We start from the raw sequence: 17,565 nt of genomic DNA on the forward strand, positions 1-17,565 counted from the left end.
AGGAAACAAATGTGTGTGAATTCAGAGGTTTTACAACTGTGTGCCCGTCCATGCATATTAAGCAGGTACTGATGAAGACAGTGTGATACTAGAATCCACTGCTCTGGCAATTTACTTTAAAAGACCCAGACAAGAAAAGATGAAGTCAACTGACATGAAGTGGGGAGCCTTCAGAATACCTGCTACATGCTGAGAGCTAGATGCCTGGATATTTTATATATTTTACCAAAAAAAACTTGAGAGTAGCTAAAATGGATGATGTGGAGTTCATCACTCCAGCTATTATTTGTAGGAATCCCCTTTGGGGTAGATTTTCATTCTAAATACATTATGAGCACCTTTGATTGATTTCCCAGCCAAGATCAAACTGGAATAAGATTCCAAAGTCAAGACTACTGACAAGACCAGAAAATGACAAGTCATAGCTGGGAAAGAAAGAAAGGAAAAAATCATTAAAACCAACCAACCAAAACAACAACAACAACAAAGCAGCATTAGTAGCCAGAACTCTTCTGTGCAGAGCTCAGTTGCTCTGCCATCCTGGGCCCTCTCTCAATAACATTCCTATCCCAGCACTCACATTTATGGTCCTGGCCTATGCTCTGAGGCTTCCAGAATTACATTATGAGGGTGACCAAGTACGTAATATAGTTTGGAACCATTTTCACATAAATAACAATTTATACTTAGAAAATAGCAGCAAGACAGATGGTAGATGAGTGACTATAATGCAGCTTTGAACAGCTCAGAACTAAAATCTCCACTCATGACCCAGTAATATAGATTTATTTTTATAGTTATCTAATTGTTTTATAGCTACTTAGAACTTGGAGCAATAAGGGTTTTAAAAGTTAACCAGTATCAACATTTAGACTTGAATTATTAATACTTTCAAATTAACTAAATATATCCATGAAGGAAAGTAAAAGTTATTACCCTCTCTTTTATTCAGTGATGCCGATATGAATCAGGCAGTTTCATTACATAGTAAACAGTGAGACTACAGTCTTGTTCCAAAAATAAAAAATCCAGAAAATGTCACTTATAGCATAATGAGCTCACATATATTAAAATGTAAAAAGATCCAACTATAAGTTGCTTATTAAAAACACTATTCATCTATTAGGACATGGTAGGCTGTAAGTTTAGGGAAAAAATAAGATATTTAAGGTAAATAGAATCCAAAAGAAAACAGAAGTAGCCATACTTATATCAGATAAAGCAGAGTTTAAATTAAAAGCAATAAAAACTAACAAGGAACATCATTATAGAATGATGAAGGGTTCAATTTAGCAAGAGAAAAAGGGAAGAATTTGTTGTATCAAGTTTGGAAATTAAGATTTTTGGAGGGCCTAGCCTTATCAGAACTAACCATCCTGGTTTCTCTCTCAATTGCCTGATGAGGACTTGATCCTTTTTCATAAACCAATCACGTGAGAACCTCATTTGTGCGCAAACACATCCTGACCAAAGTCCCTCTGTCCTTGTGTTTATGTCTTCAATATCTGGATACATAAATAGTCACTCATGCCAATGGCTCTCTTATATTCCTTCTTTTCAGACTGATGTCCATTATCTATCCCATATTGACTTCCACATACTGTCCTTTTTCTAAATGCCAGTGTCTCCAATGTGCCTACCCAAGCAACAATAGCATACCATCAGCCCTCTTAAGGCCTTGAGACAAGTGTGCAAATTCAGCCACTTCAACAAGTGCATGGCCACACAGCAAAAGTCTTTCCTTTTTTTTCTTTCTTTTTTTTTTTTTTTTTTTTTGCCAGTCATGGGGCTTGAATGCAGGACCTGGATACTATCCCTGAGCTTCTTTGTGCTCAAGTCTAGCACTCTACCACTTGAACCACAGCACCACTTCCAGCCTTTTCTGACTAGTTTATTGGAGATGCGATTCTCACAGACTTTTCCTGCCCTGACTGGCTTTGAACCATGATCCTCAGATCACAGCCACCCTGAGTAGTGAAGATTACAAGAGTGAGTGACCAGCGACCAGCCAGAAATCTTACTTTTATAAAGATTATCTCACCAGTTAGATCAAATGTTCCCTGATAATTATGTAATTAATGTGAATTATACAAAGTCACTGTTATATTAAAATACAATTGCAGTTTTATGACCAAATGTACTGAGTAATATCTTCTACTGAGTTTATTGCTGAAAATCATATCAATCTTTTCAACTCTCTTGGGCCCCAAAAGTTTCAAGTTTCTAGTCACTAAATTTGATCTTATGTCAATATTAAGCATATCATCATTTAGAAGAGTATATACCTTAATATAGAAAAATAGTCATTGCTAGTAGCAGGGTATAAAATTAACCCTCAAAAATCAATGGCTTTTCTGTATGCCAACAATAAGAAAAGTGTGGCTGAAATTAGGAAAGCAACTCCATTCATAATAAACCCACAAAAAATAAAATACCTAGGAATTAACTTAACCAAAGAAGTGAAGGGCCTCTATGATGAAAACTTTAAAAACTTGAAAAAGGAAATCAAAACAGAACTTAGAAAATGGCAAAAACTCCTGTGCTCCTGGATTGGAAAGATCAACATCATGAAAATGGCAATACTTCCCAAGGCTATCTACAAATTCAATGCGATACCTATCAAAATTCCAACCTCATTCTTCAAGGAAATAGAAGAGGGAATCCAAAAATTCATATGGAACAATAAAAGACCCCAAATAGCAAAAACAATCCTCAACAAAAAGAACAGTGATGGAGGAATATCAATACCAAATCTAATCTTTGATAAGGGACTAAAAAAATAGAATGGAAGAAAGACAGCCTCTTCAGTAAATGGTGCTGGCAAAATTGGTTAATCACTTGTAGAAAACTAAAGCTAGATCCTTATATATCACCCTGCACCAGAATCAACTCCAAATGGATCAAAGACCTTGGAGTCAAAGCAGACACTCTGAAAACATTACAGGATGGAATAGGAGAAACCCTAGGTCTCCTTGGCGCAGGCCGAAATTTTCTTAATAGAGACCCAGAAACACAAGAAATCAAAGAAAGGTTGGACAAATGGGATTGCATGAAATTGTAGAGCTTCTGCATGGCAAAGGACATAGCTAGCAAGATCAATAGAAAGCCCATGGATTGGGAGAAGATCTTCACTAGCCATATAACGGACAATGGTCTCATATCTAAAATATATCTGGAACTCAAAAAATTAAATCCCCCAACAACAAATCTTCAAAGAAACAACTTCCCAATAAACAAGTGAGCTAAAGACTTAAAGAGAAACTTCTCTGAAGAGGAAAGAAGGATGGCCAATAGACACATGAAAAAATGCTCAAACTCCCTAGCCATAAAAGAAATGCAAATCAAAACAACATTAAGATACCATCTCACCCCAGTTAGACTGGCTAAAATCAAGAACTCTAATAACAACGGATGCTGGAGGGGATGTGGACAGAAGGGAACCTTACTGCATTGTTGGTGGGAGTGTAAACTTGTTCAACCACTTTGAAAAGCAGTTTGGAGGTTCCTCAAAGACTCCACATAGAGCTCCCCTATGACCCAGCAATCCCACTTTTGGGCATTTACCCAAATGTTCACAAACAAGACGACACTAAAGCTACCAGCATGACTATGTTTACTGCAGCATTATTTACTATAGCTAAGATATGGAACCAACCCAGATGCCCCTCAGTAGATGAATGAATCAAGAAAATGTGGTGTATATATACACAATGGAATTCTATGCCTCCATCAGAAAGAATGGCATTACCCCATTTGTTAGGAAATGGAAAGGCTTGGAAAAAATTATATTTAGTGAAGTAAGCCAGGCCCTAAGAAACATAGGTCCCATGGTTTCCCTTATTTGCAATATCTAGTATATGTCTGAGTCAAGCAGAAAAGGTCAGATAAGGTGATGTTAGGGAAATGAACCCTAAGATATGTATTCAAAAGGTTTTTTTTCTTTCATGCGATTGTTTCTAACACATTAATAAGATTATTTCTTTGTTGCTTTGTATGTCCCTCCCCCACAGTATAACCACTGCTTTCACTGTATTTCATGTCGGTATAACTTGTGGAGGGGAAGGGGAAAAACAAATTGTTTAAATAGGGATACAGGTGGACCCATTGCAACAATGAGATGTACAAGTCCGCGGAGGGGTGGGGAGGATTGGGGGAGCAGGGAGGGGGGGGGAGATGGGAATGGATGGGAAGGGGAAACAAAGGAGGAGGCTACAATGCTTGATAAGAAATGTACTCATTATCTTGCCCATGTAATTGTAACCCCTCCGTACAGTATTTTCACAATAAAAAAAATAGTCATTGCTGAAAGTTTAGAGTTATGCAATGCAGGTGTATCACTTGTATCTAAAGTTACCAGAAATCTAAAATTAGAAAATTCAGAGGTTCAGAAAAGCCATCAAGGTCTCTCAATTCAATACCTAGCTCCTATATATAAAGGACACAACAGTCTAACAAAGAGGTGAGGTAGTGTACCCAATTCTACATCTTCCTGGGAGGTAAAACTGTAATTCTAGCCTGGAGAGTTTTAAGCACTGTATTGTAATTACTTTGATCTAAATTTCATCTTACTCTTTGCGTGGTCAAACTGACTGGACTGGCTTCCCTTTTCATTTATCCTCTTTCATTTTAGAGAAAGCAATTATTTTTTCTCAATTAATCTCCTGCAGGTGGATTTGCCTACCTGAAACTGTACCTTTATGTACATCACACACACACACACACACACACACACACAGAGCTACCTCTTAGAACAATCCTCTTTTTTTTTAACTTTAGAATTATCCTAGGAAGATAATAGTTTTATTTACTAAACGATTAAATTTGCCCAGCATACTGTGACGTCTACATGATCTCATTTAAGTTTCTATTTTATACAACATTATGTAGTTATTAACTTGTTTTCAAAGACCTTTTTCCATGTGTGTCCTTGCTGGGTTTCTGCTGGGGGCTTAGCCTACCATTTCCATCTTTGCTGATCTGTCTAAATGGTCTCCCAGTGGTACTCCTTGGTGACGGCTGCTACAGGAGGCCATGGATGGGTCTTCTTTATTCTAAGCATTTAGTGTCTTTTTTTTTCTGACCTTGGCCTTCTGTGTACACACATACCCTATATTCCTCTTTTGTTTTTTTTCCCTTCCCTTTACCATCTTTACTTTTTGTGTATGTGTGTACCAGTACTGAGGCTTTGCTCAAGGCTAGTGCTCTACCACTTGAGCTACCACTCCACTTCTGGCTTTTCGGTGGTTATTTGGAGATGTGTCTGATGGGCTTTCCTGCCTGGCTGGCTTTGAACCTTGATCGTCCTATCTTAGTCTCTTGAGTAGCTAAGATTACAGGTGTGAGCCACCAGCATCCAGCTAATATGGAATACTTTTTAAACAGTTAAAGTTCAGAGAAAACTGTTCTTTTGGCAACTCTACTTAAGCATGTGATCTCAGAATTTCAACAAAAGTCTTTTTTTAATTATGATACTGTACAGTAACTGAAATAGATGGTTGATGGGCACCTTTAACTTCAAGGTTGGCCTGCAAAAACAAAGACATGTTCTCCTGAGCCTTTGAGGTTTTCTCCTGCCAAGTGCATTGTATTTTTCTATTTTCTCCATTTGTAGCAGGATGTTTTGATAGAATATAGCACTATTGATAATATTTGGCCTAGGCCAAATATTTGCAAAAGTCTTTTAAGCAACAAATAAGTATTCTCTATGGTTTTTTTCAACTTTTATTGTTATTTTTGGGGGGGTCTGGTCATGGGGCCTGAACTCTGGGTCTGGGCGCTGTCCCTCAGCTCTTTAGCTCAAGGCTAGCGCTCTACCCCTTAAGACACAGTGCCACTTCCGGCTTTTTTCTTTTTGCTTATGTGGTGCTGAGGAATCGAACCCAGGGCCTCATGCATGCAGGGCAAGTGCTCTACCACTGAGCCACCTTCCCAGTCCCACAACTTTTATTGTTATTGTAAAGGTGATGTACAAGCCCGGTGTGATAGCTCATGCTTATAATCCTAGCTACTCAGGAGGCTGAGATCTGAGGATCCTGGTTCAAAGCCAGACCATGCAGGAAAGTTCATAAGATTCTTATCTCCAATTAGCCACCAGAAAACTGAAGTGGCGCTGTGGCTCAAGTGGTAGAGCTGTATCCTTGAGTTAAAGAGCTGAGGGACGGTGCCCAAGCCCAGAGTTCAAGCCCCACGACTGACAAAAATGAAGGAAAGAAGGAAGGAAGGAAGGAAGGAAGGAAGGAAGGAGGAAGGAAGGAAGGAAGGAAGATGATGTACCGAGGGGGTACAGTTACATAAATAGGTAAAAAGTACCATTCTTTTAAATTTTTTTTCTAGAACAATCCTCTTTACCAGATAGCTGAGTGGATTCTGGATGTACCCAGTGCTCTGATGGAAGAGCCAAGGCCCATAAGCTTGGATATTTTCACTAATACTTGCTCACTCCAGTGTTTATGAATGCTATAATATAGAATTTACAGTACTCCATAAATATTAAGTTTATAAAACCCCACCATGGAAGCCGTCTGAGAGAATTTGCAGTTGGGGTTCTGAGATTTGAGAAAGTCATGCCTGCCAAAGCCTCCCTTAGCAAGCAAGGAAGTTTGTAGCAGATCATTTTGCTGCCACAGAACTATTTACCCCACAAAGGGAAGGGAGATTTTACAAATAGCACAGTAGGAACTTAGCTCTGACTTCCCTGAAAGAGCCCAGTTGTTCATGTTTGTGCAATAGATGGCTAATAAAATTGTTCTCACTCATGATTGCCTATTTCCTTTGTGATTATAGATTTTTAGAACATCTACAGGTCATTTGCTGAATGTCTGAAATTTATTTTACAGCTCTATGAAAAAGTTGCACTGCTTCTGACAAACTTAGGTAAGTAAAACTCTTTTTATTGTACATAAAATATTACAATCCTAGCCAGGCACTGATGGTTCATGCTTATAATCTTAGCTACTTGGAAGGCTGAAATCTGAGAATCACAGTTCAAAGGCAGTCCAGGCATTAAAGTCCATAAAACTCTTTATCTCCAATTAAGTACCAAAAAAGCTAGAAGTAGAGTTGTGCTGTGGCTCAAATGATAGAGCAGAAAAGTTCAAGGATAGCACCCTGAGTTCAAATCCCAGGGCAGACAAAGAAAAATAAATTATGATCCAGAAAGTAAATTTCCAACAAGTCCTTTCTCAAACACTACTGAAAAACACATCTGTTGCTTAGAATTACATGCAACAATTTGTTCTTTGCCTTCAAGAGGATATTTTAATTGTCTAATAATTGAAGAATCTTTTTCTAACTAGACCTTTAAAACCAGTCACAAACATGATCTGTCATGAACTAATAATTGTTTTTTTTTAACTTTGTTTTACTTTGCTTTTTTTGTTTACGTGGTACTGATGAATTGAACCTAGGACCTCATGCATGCTAGGCAAGCACTCTACCACTAAGCCATATTCTCAGCCCTATGAACTAATCATTTTAAGTAGGATTTCTCCTCACGCACATACAAAATAGCATCACAAAGGTACCTGGGTATAAAGGGTGCAGCATCAATTAGAAAGTAGTCATTTGTTGGAGTGTGGCTTAAGTGTAGAGTACCTGTCCAGCAAGCAAAAAGCCCTGAGTTCAAGTCCCAGAAATAAAAATGAGACACCTTTACAACTTCTTCCCTTATCTGTAGTACAGCCTTGCTCTGAATTTGACAGATAGACCACTTTACATCAGATTCTCTCTCTCTTTCAATTCCTTCTCAGATAAACTCCCCAAAACCATTGTGTTATAGTTCATGGAAAAAGGGAATTATGGGGTAGAATGTTAAGTAAATGATTAGAAACTCTGGGAATATGGAAACAGAGAAAATGGTACTGCATTAAATACATTTTTTCTGACCAGGTTTGAGTTAGGGATTCAGCTCCTAGGGAAAGCTAAGTGCCTCCGATGTGTGATTTCAAGCTTGAGGTTTGACTTGGAGGGGAACTCCATCCATAATTTTCATTCACATCACAGCACCCAAAGAGGATTTGGTTTATGGAAGTTGAGATAGGATGGGATGTGGAATTGGTTCCTGACTTAGGTCTAGGAATTGAACAACCTAGAAGGAGATTTGTAGGAGATGCTCCAAGACAAGACCATCCACCTTTGTGAGAAAGGAAAATAGTGTATAGGGTAAAGGTAATAGAGTCAAATCCTTCTAGTGTTCTAAGATTTGCATAATTCTAGAACTAGGAGCCAAGGATTTCTTCAAAGTTGGGAGGGAACCTGACCCCACACAAGACCCCACCCCCACCAAAAGAAACCAAGCAAGGCTGTGGTCCAGAGCCAGGGCTAGAAATGAGCTCCCTTCATCCTGGCTGTGTCTGCTGCAAACACTCTGGGCTTTCTGTAGCCAGGGGACAATCTGGTTAATCCATCCCTGCAGATATATCAGTTGTCACTTGTCACCCACGCTTTGCTGGAGCTGCTCTGTGTACTAGAGGATCCATCCACAGGGTGACCCTTTCCATCACATGCCATCTGTAGGCAAAGATGTCTCCTGTGCCTTCTAAGGACCCCTCTGCTCCCACCCTGTATTCAGGGAGGTGGAGAGGGAGAGGGAGTAGAGAGAGTCGGGTCTGTCCCCTCAACCTCTGCTCCCCTTTATTCCACAGAACAGCCTCGCACAGAGTCCGAGTGGGAGAACAGCTTCACCCTGAAAATGTTTCTTTTTCAGTTTGTCAATCTGAACAGCTCCACGTTTTACATTGCATTCTTCCTTGGAAGGTAAGAACTGGACCCATCTATTCCCTCCCCAGGGCCAGGTGAGGGCCCAGCCCTCAGTGTATACAGAGAGGTCACTAGCCAGGGGTGATGGAGAAGCCCATCCTTTAGATCATCTGTAGACAGTGTACAAAGGAAGAGCAACTAACTTAACTCAGTACCATAAAACAGGAATTCCCTCCCACATCCTCCTAACTGCTGCATGTAAAGATCCCCAGGGTCCTTGGCCTTCCCTCTCTACCATCTTTCCTGTCAAGATGTCCTTCCCTCTTCTATAAAGATGGGGAAAAGGAATGTGCTTCATTTTAAGTTACCCCATTTTAGTTTACCCCTACTTTCAGCTACCTTCATGTACAGGTATGAGACCCAGTGGCCTAACTCAGGTGCAGAAAGAGGTGAATATATGACAGAAGCTGAAGTAATGACAGCTCTGAAAGGTTTTCCCATTCCTTCCGACCCTGTACCTAACTTTCCCCGTGAATTTACTTTGGAGGATGTTACTAAACTAAATATAAAATAACCTTCACTGGAAGCTTCCACCGACAGAACGCTAATGGCTTGTTTCTCCATGTGTGTTGAAGATTTACAGGACACCCAGGTGCCTACTTGAGGCTGATAAACCGGTGGAGACTAGAAGAGGTCTGTATTCTCCCTCCTTGTTTCCTAGAGACTCACTCTCACCAGTCTTGGAGTGACTGAGTGCTGATTAGGCACCAGTCACCCTGGCTTCCTTTGGTTCATTCTTGACTTTTTGTGTTTACTTACTTTGCAGTGCCACCCTAGTGGATGCCTTATTGATCTCTGTATGCAAATGGGTATTATAATGGTGCTAAAGCAGACCTGGAATAATTTCATGGAACTTGGCTACCCGTAAGTACCTTCAGTAGCTGTCATCGGCTGCTTAGTATGGGCATTTCTGGATATGTCAAGTAAGATAAACCAGACACACTCAGCAACTAAGCTGGTGCATCTATCTCTATAGACATCCACAAAAATGATAAACTATTGGAAAGTTGTGCACACATCACATGAATCAAATTGAATATTCTTTATGAAGTCTCCCTGGGCCCCTAAATACTGGATATTTGCTTGCAAGCTGCTTTGAATGATGCCTTTAATTTACTGGGCTCTGGGATTGCTAACCTCTAGATATGTATTTATTAATGAAATCTCCACTCCCTCATTTCTGTGATAAAGCAGAATAATCATTAAAAGAAAATTTTAAATAACTACCCTAAAATCAGATTATAGGAACAAAAGAATTTATGGAAAGATGACAAAATTGTTTCTAAGTCAATATATATTGACCAGTAAAAATATTATCACTTGATGATCACATAATTTTTTTTTGCTGATGACAAAAATAATCTTGAGTTCTGCTGTTGTTTGCTCAGTGCTGATCAGTTTAATTTTTTGTGTGTGTTTTTAATTGTAAAAATAGTATACAGAGGGGTTACAGTTACATGGGTAAGGTAATGAGTACATTTCCTGTGGAGCATTGTTACTCCTCCTTTGTTTTCCCCTATCATCCCTTCCTTTCCCACCTCCCAAGTAGTAAGGTTCATTTTCAACATAGTGTCTTGTACATTTCATTGTTATAGTAGCTCAACCTGTATCCTCATTTCAGCATTTTGATCAGGTTAGTCTTAAGGGAACATAAATCAGCAACATTTCTTTTGTCTACTTGAATCCTGAACCTTGTTGTTTCCACGGCAGCTGGTGCCTCTGGAGGCTCAGGGAGGCCCACTCTACCAGAGCGGTTACCTGGAACCTCGCTCACTTAGAAATGCTCTCGGCACCATCAGAAGCCATGTCAGTAGTGGTCGATTCTTAAATTTCTTTTCAGAAATCTCACTCCAAGTATTTGCAATATAATATGTTGTATAAAAGTCTGTAAATAATATGTAAAAGGTTGGTAGTATGATATTTTTGCCTTAAGGCATAAACCATAGTGAAATCAAGATGCCATTGATGTCAAGGGCACTATATTTTATTTCCTTCTTTATTCATTCATTCATTCATTTAGTTATGGGGCTTGAGCTGAGCCTGGGCACTGTCCCTGAGCTTCTTTGCTCAAGGTTAATGCTCTACCACTTTGAACCACAGCTCCACTTCTGGTTTTCTCATGGTTAATTGGGGAAGAGAGTCTCATGGGGACTTTTCTGCCCAGGTTGACTTCAAACCATGATCCTTAGATCTCAGGCCTCCCTAGTAGCTAGGATTACAGGCGTGAACCACGGACTCCCAGCAAGGGCACTATATTTTAACGTCTAGTAATTCAGCAAACTTAGGATGAAGACAGAATTTGTCTTTGATAATCATCTCTTTATTTTGCACATTGTTGGGCTGTTTCTAAAACTGCTGGATAGCCCTCAACTTTTTACTTTTTCCTTGTTACCTAGGGAACACAGGTCTACTGCTTTCTGACCCATTTTCTAACCCATTCCTATATGATCCAATACATTGCTAAACATGGCTGAGATCCACATGTTGGCCTCACCAGTGTGATATGGTTTTACACAGTGTCAGAGGCCTTGCCAGGCTTAGGCTCAAAGCAGGCAGATCGAGTTGTATAATTACAGGCAACCATGGGCCAAGAGAAGACGCATCTTGTGGGTTTGGAAGCTTGTGAAGTCAGAATATGCACATGTGCCTGGGTCCTATACTGGTTCATGTAATCCAGGCCTGCCTATCGTCAGATGTCTGGTACTAGTTGCCTTTGTACCAAGTCAGTTGATGGATGTTCTCAGTCTTCTCTCCAACTGTCTAGGCAACACTGAATGTGAAATCATTTCATGAATGATTAAAACAAGTTCCTCTAACATTCTGTCTGCTTGCAAGTTGAAAGTCCTGAAATATAGGCCTATAAACTATGGCTCTGAATTTCAATTCTGCTCTTTCTTGTGACTTAAGTCTTATGAACAGTCACTTTTTTTTTCCCCATGTGTAATGAATCAATCTTGTCCCACAGGTTAATTCAGAATTGGTGGACTAGAAGGAAAGTCCGACAAGAACACGGGCCTGAGAGGAAAGTAAATTTCCCACAGTGGGAAAAAGACTACAACCTTCAGCCAATGAACGCCTACGGACTCTTTGATGAATACTTGGAAATGAGTATGGGAATATTTTGTTTTAGTTATACATGCAAATTTTTAGATTAGAGGCTAGGATTGCACTGCTAAATGCAAAGGGAGGGTTGTTTACTTACCATCCAAGCCTGATTATTCCTGACTCTCTGTGACATTAGGTCTTGTCCCTTGTACTGAACCACCAGAAAAAAAAAAAAAGGTTAGGAAATGGGTATGCTAGTCAAAGTTATGGCTCATGAAGTAATTGATTCATTCCCTCAGCCAATATCTGCTGAATTTTGTTAAATGCCAGGGAGACAGTATATTCAACAAAAAGATAAATATAACTTGTACGTAGAGCTAGAAGCATAGCTCAAGTAGTAAAGAGCCTGACTAGCAAGCATGGAGCCCTGAGTTTAAATCCCAGTACCACCAAAAAAAATTAAAAAGGAGTAGACTGCACAGTTTTCAGAATCCATAGGCAGGCCTGTAATCCTAATACTTGGAAGGCTGAACAGCAGTATTAATGAGTTCCAGGCCAGTTTGGGCTGAGTAGCAAGACCCTATCTTATCTCTCTTTTCCTAAAAGAGTGAATAGATTAGTGGAGGGATAATCAGAGACCAGGAGGAAGTGCAGAGAAGTACAGTGGGAAAAGGTGGATCAGTGGCTTCTGTCACGGGACAGAACTGTCAGGAAGTTGAGAAGGTTCCTCCTTTGCTCTGTTCACACTAAGGAATCCCATTTCTCCAGAATCACTCCCAAGCTGCTTTTCTGAGTTTGAATCTAAGAGCATGGGCTCTCGAAACCAATTCCCTAGGCTCATATCCCAGCCCTGTCATTTATTAATGGTCAAGACTTGTATAGTTCCATGATTGTCCTTGGTCTCAGTTTATTCATGATACTAAAAATAGCCACTGCATTGAGTCTCTGTGTGGATTAAATAAGGTTAGTGTGCATGGCAAGACTTAGAACACTGCCTGGCTCATTGCATGGATATTAATGGTGGCATTATTTATTTTCATATTCACTATTCCTTGTAGATAAGATAATACAACATCTTAGATACACTCTGTGTGTGCCTGTATATATACGTATGTATTTCTTATGTTGAAACTCTATGGAATTAGGAATAAGCTAGGCAAGATATATTACATCTTTGTGTGATGTTCAGATTTGAATTTGGGACTTCGCACTTTCTAGGCAAGAAATCTACTATGCAAGCCTCATCCTCCATTTTTTAACTTAGTCGCTTTTCAAATAGTCTTAAGCTTTTGGCAGGGACTGGCCTCAGGCTGCATTCTTCCTACATTATTTCTCCTATATAACTGGGATTACAGGCACATTCCACTATGCCTAGCATTAGTGTGAGTGTGTGTGTGTGTGTGTGTGTGTGTGTGTGTGTGTGTGTGTGGCATGCATACCAGTTTCAAAGCTTGAACTTGGGGCCTCAAAATCTCTCTTGACTGGCTTGCTCAGATAGTGCTCTACTACTTGAGCCACAGCTCCAACCCAGCTTTTTGCTGCCTCATTGAAAATGAAGTCTCCTCGACTTTTCTGCTAGAGCTGGTTTTCAAAAGCAATCGTCTGATCTCAGCCTTCTGAGTAGCTAGAATTACAGTTGTAAGCCACCAGTACATGGGTGGCCCAGCTTATTCTTTCAGAGATGCTCTTTGCTTTCAATGGCTTTTATGCCCAGGCTAACGTTGACCTACTCTCCTATCTCCACTTCCCTAGTAGCTGGGATTCCAAGCACAAAAGATGCATTACTTCTGAAGGCAGCAGTCTTACTTGAACAAATATGAAAGTTAAAGGAGTACCAGAATCAATACTTAATGTTTCTTAGATTGCTTATGTTCTAAGTGTCTGTTGATTTTTTTAAGAGTTTCAATTAAAGAATGGCAGAATGAAAAACTTGGAAACAAAACCAATCTGAGCATTAATAATAAAACCTAATAAAGAGAATTCATTAAGAGAACTAACCATTTTCAGGTCTCTTAATTGATTCTTCTCTTATAAGGAAGGAAGGAAGTAATAATCTTGCTATTTCAAGTACTTTAAAAAAAGCATTATGTGGTTAGTATTCAATATACTGTGCTAGCTTTGCTGCACAAATCTGAGAAGCATGTGGCAGAGATGTTGTTTATTGGTTTGTATTTTGGAGCTGGTCCCAGGGCTTGAATTGATGGACTTGCACTCTCACTTGGCACTTTACTCAAGCTGGCACTCTTCCACTTGAGTCACAGCTCAATTTCCAGCTTTTTGGTGGCCAATTGGAGATAAGATTCTGACTGACTTTCTTAGCCGGGCTGGATTTAAACTGTGATCTTTGGATCTCAGGCTCCTGAGAAGTAAAGATTATAGGTAGGAGTCACCAGTGCCCGGTGTACTGTTATTATTTTTATTTTCCTTAATGCTTCCCTGCTTTGTTTTATTTTTAATATTAAAATTAAAATTCCCTTAATTATAGCACATCATGGTTAAAAATATACAAATTACTTATAAGTATGCAGATAATAAGATTTCACAAATTTACACACAAATGTAACTAAGTCTATAAATATGAGGCATTGGCAAACTACTCCCACAGGCCAAATTCAGCTCACTGTCTCTAGTAAAAAATACATAGAGTTATGTATTATTGTTATATATTATTATTATATTTTTAGCCAGGTACTGAGATCTGAGGATCATAGCTTGAAGTCAACCCAGGCAGGAAAGTCTTTAAGACTCCTATTTCCAATCAGCCACCAAAAAGCCAAAAGTAAAGTGAATCTGTATCTCAAAGTAGTAGAGCACAAAAGCTCAGGAACAGTACCCAGCCCAGCATTCAAGCCCCACAATTGGCACGCGCGCGCGCGCACACACACACACACACACACACACACACACACACACACACACTATAACATCCCACCCACTGTTCACATATCATATTTAGCTGCTTTTCTACTATAATAGCAAAGTTAAGTAGTTCTAGCAGAGATTATAAGGCTAGAAATCTTCCATATGTGACTCTCCGTAGAATCCTAAGTCAAGTAGAAGAACAGAATCTATGTTGGAGAAGTTGTTGCTTCTCTCATTTATAAGTCTTCTTTAATCACTTTCCCAATGTCATAGATGATTTTATTACTTTTGGCCTCCATAGGAATGAGACTGTACATACTCTTATAACTGGATGCTTTCATTCATTGACATGTTTATAACTTTTTTCCCCTTTTTGCTACTGGTAGAACTTTATTTTTATTGCTGTATGTTATTTCTATAATATAGACCCAAAGCAGACATGCAGAATAGGCAGAGATTGCCGCTGACATTCACTGTCATATTTTCCTTTCAGTTACACAGTCTCTTTGCATTTTCGTTGCCACATGTGCCTCACATTTTTTTTCTCCTCTACCCCCAATAAATCCACAGATTCCCCCACCCCGCCAATCCCTAAGCCTGTTCCAAACCATGAAGTGCTCTTCTGACCACTAGTAAGGATCCAAATGCCAGAGAGATGCATTTTAAGAGGAATCAGACTCCCTGTTTGTCTTGGAAAATAAGAAGGCGAGGTACGGGAGGAGTAAAGTGAAAGTCATTAGAAATAACCTATGCCCCTACATTTGAAAGTTCAGATAAAATGAACAACCTTCTTGAAAAATATAGCTAAAGAAACAATATTCTGGAGAAGTTCAAAAGAAGAACTAGATTTAGAATATGGTCTCAAGAATACCATGTCAAATAAGAGGGGCAAAGAATATGCCAGGCATGGTATTATGTGAAGTTTTTACACACACACACACACACACACACACACACACACAGTATTCATTGTTAACTAGATATATATCCTGTGTGTAATTTGTTGAGATTTGCCTATGTTATATATATATATATATATATATATATATATATATATATAAATGCAGAATTCATACAAGTTGCCTCTATGAAAGGAGAAGAAACCACCCAAGAGCAGAAATAAAATTTTATCTCTACTTCACTGATTTCTAAAAAGTAGGATGTAAGTATAGTGAAATTGCTATCAAAACTAAATACTATCTCTTTCATGGGTACATGGAAGTTTCTCACCCAATTCTCTGAGCTTTTCTTTTTAAAAAAATTTTGCATGCATCCAAGTGTTTCCAAATAATTTTTTCTTATCTACTTCCATGCTTTTAAAAAAATTTCCCTTCCCCAAACTCTACAAAGAAAGCAGCAGTACTAGATTTGTAATTAAGACCAGTATCGTATAGGTCACATGTATAATATGTGGAAGTTAATCATTCATTATCAACCATAATATTTAACTGATAATTAAATTAGATTGAGGTCAGACAAAAACTATCGCTAAACTAAGATATTTTCGTTTTCCTTTCAGTCTTACCCTTATTTTCATTATAAACCCAACCAGAGTCTCACATCTTGCTGTCTAGAACCTATAGTACTCTGTCATTGCAAGAATGATCTCTGCCAGGTTTTTTGCCCCCACCTGACAGGTTTTCAGTGCTTCTTTCACCTTTCTTCATTATAACCACATGCCAAACACAGAACAGGGACTTTTGGTACCTGGAAGAGGAGCCTTCGTTACATAAAATGACTGTAGTGTGTATATGAAAAATAAGTACATAATAAAGTTGCCTAGTCTACCTTCATAAAGTCCAGTACGAAGGAGGAAAAGAGAGAGACAAAGAGCCACAAAATCAAGACAGACTTTGTTCTAGAGTGGTGAGCAGAGCAACAGAGAGCTACTAAGTGGGCTCCAGAAGAGGGCACATTTGAGCCTAACCTTGAAGGAAGAAGAGAACTTCATCAGAGTACTGATAAGCATTAAGTATATGACATGTCTCCACAAAACTAGAAGCCAGAGGGAAGGTTTGTCTGAAAACCATGTCTGGTATGTGCATGGTCTGTTTGGACATAAGGCTTGGAAGTTGGCACAGCATCAAATGATTGGGACCCTCAAGTGGCAGGGCAGAGGATTTTATTCTGTATTCTCTAGGATGAGAACTGACTGAAACATTCCCTGTAGGGAGATGATGAGCAATGAGCTTGAACCATCATTTTCGACACACTGACAGCAGTGTGACGGCTGGTTAGAAAAGTCTGAGCTCAAGGGCAGTGGAGTAGAGGGAGCAATAAGTCACTTTTGAAGGTTATTTGACAGGGCTCTGAAGGCTAATGGTTCTGAAGGCTGAACTAGCAGAGTCCTGAGTTTGATGTGAAAGGACTGAGAGCTGGAGGGACATGAAAGAAATGAGGGCAAATGACATAAATATGTTTAACCACATGGATAAAGTGATAATCTACCAGGTTTATCCCATGTGGAGACACTATTTTTCCCTTTGTAATTATCCTGTGAAGATATACTTCGAATATATACAAGTTGGACTCAGTAGTGCACATCTGTAATCCCAACTGTGCAGAGAAAGGGGTAGAAGATTTACGATCTGAAAGCAGCCTTGGCAAAAACGTGGGTCTATTTGAAAAATAAACTAAAAGCAAAAAAAAAAAAAAAACCTGATGGTACGGCTCAAATGTTAAAGTGTAAACGTGAGACCAAAGTGCTACCAAAAGAAAATAGCTGGGTATGGTGGCTCATTTATGTAATCCTACTTACTAAGGAGCTGGTATTAAGATGACCACAGTTCAAGGCCAGCCCAGACAAAAATTGTGTATGCCCTCATCCCAATTAATAAAGAGCTTCGCCTGGTGGCATATACCTGTCATATAGTATATGGAAAGCATAAATAGGAGGGTCAT

General features: G+C 39.2%; 1 protein-coding gene across 4 annotated transcripts in view; it reads left to right on the forward strand.

Annotated features, from left to right (window-relative positions):
- The window catches only part of Ano4 (anoctamin 4), a 329,923-nt gene that overhangs the window by 282,782 nt on the left and 29,576 nt on the right, over nucleotides 1–17,565 (forward strand). For all 4 annotated transcript variants that reach the window (XM_069991146.1, XM_069991120.1, XM_069991129.1 and 1 more), the window contains 5 exons: nucleotides 6,837–6,873; nucleotides 8,643–8,754; nucleotides 9,333–9,390; nucleotides 9,524–9,621; nucleotides 11,723–11,865. In XM_069991146.1, the coding sequence (XP_069847247.1) occupies nucleotides 6,837–6,873; nucleotides 8,643–8,754; nucleotides 9,333–9,390; nucleotides 9,524–9,621; nucleotides 11,723–11,865 (448 nt within the window). The remainder of the gene's footprint in view (nucleotides 1–6,836; nucleotides 6,874–8,642; nucleotides 8,755–9,332; nucleotides 9,391–9,523; nucleotides 9,622–11,722; nucleotides 11,866–17,565) is intronic.

Source organism: Dipodomys merriami, unplaced genomic scaffold (genome assembly GCF_024711535.1).
Source record: "Dipodomys merriami isolate MVZ:Mamm:240054 unplaced genomic scaffold, mDipMer1.0.p SCAF_10, whole genome shotgun sequence".
Taxonomy (NCBI): domain Eukaryota; kingdom Metazoa; phylum Chordata; class Mammalia; order Rodentia; family Heteromyidae; genus Dipodomys; species Dipodomys merriami.